General features: G+C 42.2%; 1 protein-coding gene across 1 annotated transcript; it reads left to right on the top strand.

The window, feature by feature from the left end:
- The first annotated feature begins 1,534 nt into the window (after positions 1-1,534).
- Positions 1,535-4,867, top strand: RPL26L1 (ribosomal protein L26-like 1). Its single transcript, XM_006864807.1, has 3 exons — positions 1,535-1,702; positions 4,055-4,195; positions 4,739-4,867. Exons 1-3 carry the CDS (start codon positions 1,535-1,537, stop codon positions 4,865-4,867), a joined length of 438 nt encoding a protein of 145 aa, XP_006864869.1.
- The last annotated feature ends 5,802 nt before the right edge of the window (positions 4,868-10,669 follow it).

Raw genomic sequence — 10,669 nt, 5'->3', positions numbered from 1 at the left:
CACTTAACAACAACAACAACAACATTGTCCAGCAATCAATGAATGGGTAAGCAAAATGTGGTCTATACATACAATGGAATAGTACTCAGTCAGAAAAAGAACTGAAGTCTTGATACAGACTACAACATGGATGTAGAAATTATGCTGAGTGAATTAGTTCCTTATATAAAAAGACAAGAACAAGCAAAATACAAAAAGACCAAAGATTATTAATGGTTCCCAGGGGCATGAGGAAGAAAGAAAAGGGATGGGGAGTCACTGCTTATAGAACACTATGTTTCTGTTTAGTGATGGAAAAATCCCACTGATTAAGGGTGGGATTGTTGTTGTTAGGTGCCATCGAGTTGGTTCCAACCCATAGCGACCCTGTATAGAGTTTCCAAGGAGCAGCTGGTGAGCTTGAACTACGACCTTGCAGTTCAAATGGCTTTGCAGCCCAAAGCATTAACCCACAGCACCATTAAACCATGTGTGGATAAGTAGGGCATTAACAGCATTTTAATTTTAAGGTAGATTGGCAGGCCTCAAAATAAGAGAGTTGACTATAAAAAGGGTCAGATAAGCAAAGAGCTACGTATGTGTCCTGGCCACCACACCAGGGCTCCAAGGGTGGGGTTGCACACCCATTAATGTAATTGATGTCAACAAATTGTATAACTATTAAAAAAGTGAATTACTAAAAATGATAAGGCAGCAAAAAAATTTTTGTATCAGACACTCAACTTGCTTACATAGGCCTACCCAATCAATGTCCCAACCCAGCCCCCAGAAGGTCCCACATCACCTTGCAAATCTGTTTACGAGATCAGAAAGCCTCATCTTTCTCCCCACGGAGCATATGGTAGATTCGAACTGCTGAATTTGAGGTTATCAGCCCGACTCGTAACCACAACGCTACCAGAGCTCCTTCGAAAACTCTTTACAGGGTCGCTATGAGTCGCAATGGACTCTTTCAAACAACAACAACATCTCCACGCGGCTGCGCATTCGCTTTGTCAGCCACACGGAACGAGGCGCCGCAGTTCCACCCCGAGTCGCAGGGGGCACCACTCTGCCGCTGGCCGGCGGAAATGGGCGCCGCGCAGGCAAGGCCTTAGCGGCAAGACTGCCTCACTTCCGCCCTTGTGCGCCGAGCTTCCAAGGCCGCCGGACGCCGGGTGAGTAGAGCTCGGCGATTTCTTGGAATCTGAGGCCCTCTGGTCCATAGGACCTTTCCGCTGGGCGCCGCTGGCCTCTCTGTTCCCCCAGAATCTCTGCGTGACCCTCAACTATTCATCCGTCCCCAACCCGACCGTTTCCCCCCTAAGTTAGCCTTGAGACCCCCCATGGGGACCCTCTTCACCAGCCCTCTGGTTAGGCACCCTTTCCCGTCTCCACCTGACTACTTCTCATCCCCCTCTTCCCTTCTCAGGCGCCTTCCGCCAAATCGCCTCTCCCAGTGGAGCACTTCCGCGGGCATGGGTGGGCACCGGGCCTTTGTACCGCTCTGAGCGCCCCTTCGCCCGCCTTCTCACCTTCTTTGCAGACTGTCACCATGAAGTTCAACCCTTTTGTGACCTCGGATCGCAGCAAGAACCGTAAACGCCACTTCAATGCTCCCTCGCACGTGCGCAGGAAGATCATGTCGTCCCCGCTGTCCAAGGAGCTGAGGCAAAAGTACAACGTGCGCTCCATGCCTATCCGCAAGGACGACGAGGTCCAGGTACGTCCGCGTCACCGCGCTGCTCACCCAGCCCCTCGTCTCCTTGCCTGATGCGTTGTGTTTGCTTGGTTTTGTTATTTCATGAGCATCACAAGCTTCTAATCCGAGAGTACTCGTGATGCCAATACTCCCACTGCTTCCAAAGTGTGCTTTAAAGTATTTGCTTTGTTGAGTGTAAAACTGATGATGTGCTTTGTAAACTTGCATTCAATTCACAATAAAGTTTTTTAAAAAGAAATAATAACCAATAACCTGTTGCCATGAAGCCCATTTGTATTCACAGTGGTCCTGCAAGTCAGAATAAAACTGCCCCATAGGGTTTCCAAGGCTGTGAATCCTTATGGAAGCAAGCTGCCACATCTTTGTTTCATGAAGCAGCTGGTGGGTTTGAACCATTTTTGCTTAGTGGTGGTTGGTAGTGGTTATGACTCAGAGTGACCCTGTACAGGATTTCCAAGGCTGTAAATCTTTACAGGAGCAGAATGCCTTATCGTTCTCCTGCAGAACAGCTAGTAGTTTCAAACTGCTGACCTTGCAGTTCACAGCCCGATTTGTAACCATTACGCTACTATAGTAGCCAAGTGCTTAACTGCTGTTCTTCCAAAATCAGTTTGCAGATTTGTAACTGTTGTGTCAATTCCAATTCGTAGTGACCCTGTATAGGGTTTCCAAGGAGCAGCTGGTAGGTTTGAACTGCCAAACCATTGATCCTACAGTGCTACACCAAGAGTTACCCTATAATTCAAAACATCATCATCTATTTGCTGGATGACTACAATCACCTCCTAAATTCTAACTTCCACTCTTATTCCTGTTGATTTAACATGGTATTCGCAAATCAGATACTCCTTAAAACCATCAATGGTGTGTACTGTAAAATCTAAAATGGTTGACCACAGGTCTTGTGATCTGTTCTCTCGTCATATCAGTGAACACAACTGAAGATCTCTTTTTTAATTGAGGTAGAAGTCACATACAATTAGATTTACTGATCAATGGTTTTGAGATGTGTAAAAAAACCCATGTAGCTACCTAATCATATAAACCCTTTGCTGTCCCCGGACATTTTCATGAGACTATTCCAGTTATGGAGTCTTAGTGTGGTGCTGTGAGCTAATGTATCAGGCTGCAAAGCTGTTTGAACTGCAAAAGGTTTGTGGTTCAAGCTCACCAGCTGCTCCTTGGAAACCCTATACAGGGTCGCTATGGGTCAGAAATGATTTGGTTCCAACTCACAGCAACCCTGTCTAGGGTCTCTGAGGAGCAGAAAATCACTTAATTTCACATCCCTTTCAACATCTATCTGCTCTGTCTCTAATCTTCTTACCAGCCAAACCACTTAGGATTGTCTTTTCTTACTTTGCTGACCGTCACAGTTAGGGTACACTCACTGTCTTACTGTACAGGGCTCCTGTCCCATCACTGCAAATGTGATATGTTATAGGCATTATCCTTACACTGACCAGCCCACAGCATTTGACTTTTCTTCTCTTGGCTGCTGTAACACCACACTCCCGTGGTTTCCTGTTCTCACTGGCCCCTTCAGTCTCTTGCGAGCTCTTCATTTGTTGTTGTTAAGTACCATGGAGTTGGTTCTGACCCATAGTGACCCTGCACAGGGTTTCGGAGGCTGTAAATCTTTATGGGAGCAGAAAGCCTCATCTTTCTCCCACAGAACCACTGGTAGTTTAAAACTGCTGACCTTGAGGTAGGCAGCCCAACTCATAACCACTAATAGTGTTGGCTCTTCTCAGATTTCTGGGTTTTCTCCTGAGTTAATGCTTGAACCAACTTTTTTAGTATAGGAAAAACGACCTACAAGATCTTAATTTAATATTTTTACTTTTTCTAACTATAAAATTGTAGAGACTTTGAAAAATGGGAGAAATATTTGTATGTAATAGTCATATTCTAACTGATCCTTGTCAACATTGGGTGTTACTCTGTTCCATTGTCCCTGTGCCATATGCATGTTTTTGTTTTAATAAAAAACTTCCAAGTATATTCTATACAGAGCTTTATACCCATGCTTTTTTCACTAAAGGGCATATCATGAACATTTTCCTAGAGGAAACTTTTTGTTGTTGCTTTTTCTTGAGTTTGGTTTTTTACTCTTGTAACTCGTTCTATGATGAGCATCCGAACCAAAGGAAAATTTTTGTTCTTTGCATAAGAGGAAAATAATTCATGTGAAGAGTTTTCACCTTAGAATAGCACAAAGCATACATATACTAGGAAAACCTCTAACTATTGAATGCTGGAATTAATTTGCCTTCCTTGTTATAATTAATTACCTTCTTTATGAAGTTACTGCATTCGACAAGAAAGCAATTCTGTTGTGTTTTCTTTTAGGTGGTTCGAGGACACTACAAAGGTCAGCAGATTGGCAAGGTAGTCCAAGTGTACAGAAAGAAGTATGTCATCTACATCGAGAGGGTGCAGCGTGAGAAGGCTAATGGGACAACTGTCCATGTGGGCATTCATCCGAGCAAGGTATAACCCAGTGCTGGATCGTGGCAGCAGCATTACTGGTTGAACTAGTGAAGCGGTGGCCCTGTGTACGCAGGTAGCTATAGACCTTCCAGAGGTGAACAGGCAAGCTTAGTCATGTCATCAAAGATCTTTTTTGTTTTGCCATCCTTGGTGTTGACTCCGTCTTCAAGCTGATGGCAAGAGGGTTCTAGGTGTTTCCAAACTTGGTTTCCCACTAAGCAATGTCCTGTAGCCCTCAACCCTGGGAAACCTGTGGTCTTTTAAAGAATGGTTGGGGTCTTAACTTATCTTTATAATCTCTGAATTGCCCAGGAGCTGGTGAGAATGCAAATATTTTTAAAGCAATGCATTCTTGATACTTAAGGAACAATGAAGAAGCCAGAAACACATTGGTAGTCTAATTTTTTCCCAACCCAAATGATATGTCATATCACTAAACTCTCTACATAGTCATTTTTGTTCCTCACTGTTGGGGGAAAGCTCTGCTGTAAAGGGTGATTGTGTATAAGTCTAAAGATCAATTTGTTTTCCCATTTCTAATAGGTTGTTATTACCAGACTCAAATTGGACAAAGACCGGAAAAAAATTCTTGAACGCAAAGCCAAATCTCGACAGGTTGGAAAAGAGAAAGGCAAATATAAGGAAGAACTTATTGAGAAAATGCAGGAATGAATATAACCTGTTATGGAACCACAGTTTAACCCTAGATTTCTAGCCTAGTGTGTGTTCCTTGGAAACTCTTGCAGATGACTTTGCAGTAGTATTTCATTTCCATCTTACTCTGTTCTTGATACATGGCTCCGTAAATCACCCTTTGCAACTTTGATTACCAATATTACGAATAAAAATTGGAAATATTTCCTAACTGCAAATGGTGTTTGCATTGTTTTGTAAACAAAATCCACCTTGTTAACAACTCCTTTTTCATTCTTCTATATTTTATCTATTTGAGCAACAGGATTGCATTTGCAATTGTGGAAAGGACAGAGCTCTGGCCCCTGGTGCATTTGCAATTGTGGAAAGGACAGAGCTCTGGTCCCTGGTGCAGTTCATGAAATGAACTGGCCCACTGAAGGCTATGCTTGTTGATGCCCTGCACTCACGTTTGCTCTCTGTCCTCTTCCTGTTTCCCCAGCTTCCTCTGCCCTATGCGTAAACTAAACAACATGCCAGCTGCATACTATTTTGCAGGTACCATTTCCAACTGTGACTCACAGATGTGTTTTGTTTGGTTCTCTTGTTTTCATTTTTGTTTTTTACATTCACTGTCCAACATTTAAAACTTGTCCACAGAGAAATCCAGATTTTGAGCTTCAGCAGGCTTGAGGGAACTGGGTTCCTGTTTAGCATCAGTTGCATACATCTGAGGGCTCACCTACACACTGCATCTACTCATCTGGCTCCTAATGGCATCTGAGTTTTAGGCTCCAGTTCTCTTAACTTAGACTCATTTTTCTATATTTAGCTCCAGAGCCATATCTCAAATCTGTTGATTAAATGCATCTGACTGAGCCTTTTATGGCGTTCCAGCAGAAACAGGACTCCCAACAGACTGGAGTTTCCCCTTTTTTTTCAATATTTGTGAATTGAAGGTTTACAGAACAGATCTATTTTACATTAAATCCTATACTTTGATTGCAATCCCCTCAATGTATCATTACTTATCCCACTTATCTTTGTTTCTTACTTCATTCCTACTTTCCCAACCCTTCTCAAACTTTGCCCTTGAGTAAATGCTGATGTTTGCATCTAGAATAATTGTTCTGTGGAATGTTCCTCAGTGGTGATCTCCCCACCTGTATACCTATTGCTTGGCTGAACTGTAAGTCTTGGCATTCCACCAGTCTGATCAGTAAGCCAGGTCTTATAATTTTGATCTGTTCCACATTTTCAACATGTTAACTGCTGATGGCAAGATTATTCTGACTCCGCAAACCCTGTATAGGGTTTCCAAGGAGCAGCTAGTGGGTTTGAGCCACCGTCCTTGTGGTTAGCAGTCCAGTGCTAAGTCCTACAGCGCCACTGCATTGTTAGGTGTCTTCGAGTCGGTACCAACTCTTAGTGATCATATGCAAAACAAAACACTGCCTGGTCCTGTGCCATTCTCACAGTGTTACTACACTTGAGCCAATTGCTGCTGTAACTGCCCATCTGTCTCATTGAGGATATTCCTCTCTTTTCCTGACCCTCCACTTTACCAAGCATGATCCCCTCCAGGGATTGGTTCCTATTGATAATGTGTCTTGGCTTCTAAGGAACATTCTGGCTGTACTAGCACAGATTTGTTTGTTCAGGCAGTCCACGGTACTTTTAATAATCTTCAATACCATAACTCAACTACATCATTGAAGTTTCTTAATAAATGACCGAATCACGGTTATTTCCCGTTTTAACTAATACAGAAATTTAATTGTTAGCGCCATCAAGTCAGTTCCAACTCAGTGACCCAGAATGAAGTTTCTGAGGAGCGGTTGGTGGGTTTGAACCACCAATCTTGTGGTTAGTACAGTGTTTGTCTTAAAGCACCATACCAGGACTTCATAAGGAAAAAGCTTAGTTTTATATTCTGAATCACAGAGAATAAGAGATGGAAGCAGGATTTATTTGAAGGTAGGCCTGACTATATCCAAGGCTATTCACCTCACAATGTATCCAGCTGCTCGTGTTCCTTCACTGTCCGTCCTGATAAGGGACTGGGCATTGCTGTGGAACCAAAAATACATATTTGTACCACTTAGTGGGAAAAGCGGTGTCACCAGCTGTCACACTACTGTCCCAGCCCTGCTAAGGGCGTCGTTAGCATTTGGGCAAGTTATTCCTCTCTGAGCTGCTATTTTCTCCATCGTAAAACCTGATGACATCTGCGTGGCCTGCTTTTCTCCCGGACAAATATTGAAATAAAAAGCCAGGATCAAATGGGATAGCTGATATTTCTGAGCACACTTTGAAAGCTGTATAATTTATGCATTTGCTTAAATGTATTATCAATATTGATCATTTACTCATATTTCTGATTCAAGGTCTTAATCCATTAACTGTACTCAAAGAGGTAACGAGTTTCCACAATCAGATCACAAAACAAAAACCCAGATGTGTTCTTTAACTTTATGGCATGATTTCAGGACAACAGAATGTCACAGTCCTGCTTTTGCCATCTTAGAGCTTTGCTCCCTGGGGGGTCATTCAGTGAGCCTCTGTTTCCCTGTCTCTGAGAGCCTATGTCCAAGACTGTAAAAATTAAAGTAGCCATCCACCAGACTGGGAAGATTATAGCATTAGGTCCCCACCTTCTTCCCTGGAGATTCCCTAGTGTAGTAAGTAGAACTCGAGAGATCTATACATCCTTCAAACCTAGACCTAAACTCACTCCCGGGGATCACCTTTCAGACCCAAAATAGGCGTATAAAATGAACAATAATATCAAGGAGGAATGTACTCCTCAAAACAATCAACCATATGAGACCAAAATGACAACATTTATTCTATAACAAAGCCCAGAAGGTAGGAAGGGGTGAGAAAGAAGGATAAATGGGAAAGGGAAACCCAGGGAGGCGATAGAAAGGGCACCACTACATTGAGGGGCTTGCTAATGTCACAAAACAAAGTGTGTATAAATTGTGGAAAATTAACTTGCTCTGTAAACTTAGACTCAAACCACAATTCAAAAAAGAGTAAGAGAAGTTGGTGCATTTGTATTTCTTACATGGGCTACATATGATTCTTTGTTACTTCTGTTGTAAGGTGGGGTGGGTGCCATCAGTCGGTTTCAACCCATAGCAATCCTATGCATAACAAAATGAAACATTGCCCAGTCCTGCAAGGTCCTCACAATTGTTAGGTTTGAGCCCATTGTTTCTACCACTGTGTCTGTTTTCCTCTTTCTCACTGACTTTCGCTTTACCAGGCAATATGTCCAAAGGCATCTAAGGAGCACTCTGGCTGTATTTCTTCCAAAACAGACTTACTAGCTCTTCTGACAGTCCATGGTACTTTCAAAATTCTTTGCCAACACCATAATTCAAATGCATCAGTTCTTCTACAGTCTTCCTTATTCATTGTCTGACTTTCACATTAATATAAGGTGACTGAAAATACCATGGCTTGGATCAAGCACACCCTAGTCCTCTAAGTGACATCTTTGCTATTTTTCGCTTTAAAGAGGTCTTTTGCAGCAGATTTGCTTAATGCAGTATTGTTTTATTTCTTGACTGCTGTTTCCATGTGTGTTGACTGTAGATCCAAGCAAAATGAAGTCTTTGACAACTTCAGTCTTTCATGTTATTTACTGGTCCAGTTTATTGGTCCAGTGGTGAGGATTTTTGTTTTCTTGACATTGAGATATAATCCAAACTGAAGGCTGTGCTCTTTGATCTTCATGAGTAAATGTTTTAAGTCCTCTTCACTTTCCACAAACAAGGTTGTATCATCTGCGTATTGCAGGTTGTTAATGAGTCTTCCCCCAATCCTGATGCCACATTTTTCTTCATATTACCCAGCTTGTTAGATTATTTGCTCAGCTTACAGGTTGAATAAGTATGGTGAAAGAATTCAACCTTATCACACACCTTCCTTAATTTTAAAACTTTCAGTATTCCCATGTTCTGTGGATCAACTATCAACACTCACTGGAGCAGCAGTCAAGAAATCAAACAATGTATTGCATTAGGCAAATCTGCTGCACAAGATCTTTTTAAAGTGTTGAAGAGCAAAGATGTCAGCTTGAGAACTAAGGTGTGCCTGACCCAAGCCATGGTATTTTCAATAACCCCATATGCATGCGAAAGCTGGACAGTGAATAAGGAAGACCATAGAAGAATTGATGCTTTTTAGTTATGGCGTTGGAGGAGAATATTGAAAGTGCCATGGGCTGCCAAAAAAACCAATCAATAGATCTGTTTTGGAAGAAATGCAGCCAGAGGGTTCCTTGAAAGCCAGGAGGATCAAACTTTGTCTCTCATACTTCAAACATAAGGTCAGGAGGGACCACTCATTGGAGAAGGATATCACGTTTGGTAAGGTGGAGGGTCAGAGAAAAAAAAAAAAGAAGACCCCCAACAAGATGGATTGACCAAGTGGCAGCATTGATTAACTCAAGCGTGGCAACAGCAGTGAGGTTGGCCCAGGATTGGGCAGTGTTTCATTCTAAGGTCGCTATGGGTTGGTTCCAAACAACAACAGCTGGTCCATTGATGAGGATTTTTGTTTTCTTTACATTGAGGTGCAATCCATACTGATGACTATAGTCTTTGATCTTCATATTTCAAATCCTCTTTACTCTCAGCAAGCAAGGTTTTGTTATCTGCATGTTGCAGGTTGTTAATGAGTCTTCCTCCAAATCTGATGCCATGTTCTTCATATAACCAAGTTTCTTGAATTATTCACTCAGCATACAGATCGAATAAATGTGGTGAAAAGATACAATCCGGACACACACCTGTCCTGATTTTTAGGAGCTGCCAAGTTTGGGAAATGATTAGAATGTATGTAAAGTACATACCTAGCATATAAAATGCAGTGAAATCTATGAGAACCAGATCCCAGCAGGACTGCCTTCTTTTTCAGGTCTTGCAACTTTTCAGCCATTGACAAGGTGCAGTCTTACCATTTTTCTCTCATTTTAGTGGAAGATATGAGTTTTCCTTTTCTGAAAGGTTTCCAATTTACACAGGTTTTGGTTCGGGCAGATTTTACTATAGTAGATCTTAGTTATCCAGTATTGCTATAACAAGTGGATGACCTCAACAAACAAAAATTCATTCCTTCAATTTAGGAAGCCGGAAGTACAAATTCAGATCATCGGCTCTGGGGAAAAGTCCTTGTCTCCTTTCAGCATCTGTAGGTCCAGTATACCGTGGAGATCTCCATGTATATTGGCATCAATATTTACCTGGACCTAGGAGTTTTTCTGTGGCCCTGTAGGATAAGCACTGGACTGTTAACTGCAAGGTTGGGAAGTTCAAACTCACCAGCCACTTCTCAGAAACTATATATATGAGTTAGCACTAACTCAAAAGCACTTAACGACAGTGACAAGGAGCTTCACAGTTTTGGAACCTCAAGTATAAAGGATACAATCCACTCTTGACTCTTCTTTCTTAGTGGTAGTAGATCCCCTCTTGTCCTTTTATCTTTGTTAGACAATGATGTTCCAGTTCACACCTCTAGAAAACTCCATTACATAGGATCAGAGTTATAATGAGATCAAGTATAATGGCTTGTTGTTAAGTCTCGCTGTGTTGGTTCCAACTCACAGAGACCAATAGGGTTTCTGAGGAGTGGCTGGTGAGATCAGATCACATCATGGGGAATCATCACATACTTGCCAGAGCACATCATTGCATAACGTCCAAACCACTGAGAATCATGACCCAATCAATTGGACACATGGGGTGGGGGTGGGGGGCTGCAGAAACAATTTGGTCTATGACAGTGCCCAAAAGACAGCTGCTAAGTCATTAAAAGAAATAGAAGAAT

Source organism: Chrysochloris asiatica, unplaced genomic scaffold (genome assembly GCF_000296735.1).
Source record: "Chrysochloris asiatica unplaced genomic scaffold, ChrAsi1.0 scaffold00071, whole genome shotgun sequence".
NCBI lineage: Eukaryota > Metazoa > Chordata > Mammalia > Afrosoricida > Chrysochloridae > Chrysochloris > Chrysochloris asiatica.
This window is presented reverse-complemented; position numbering and strand designations above follow the sequence as displayed.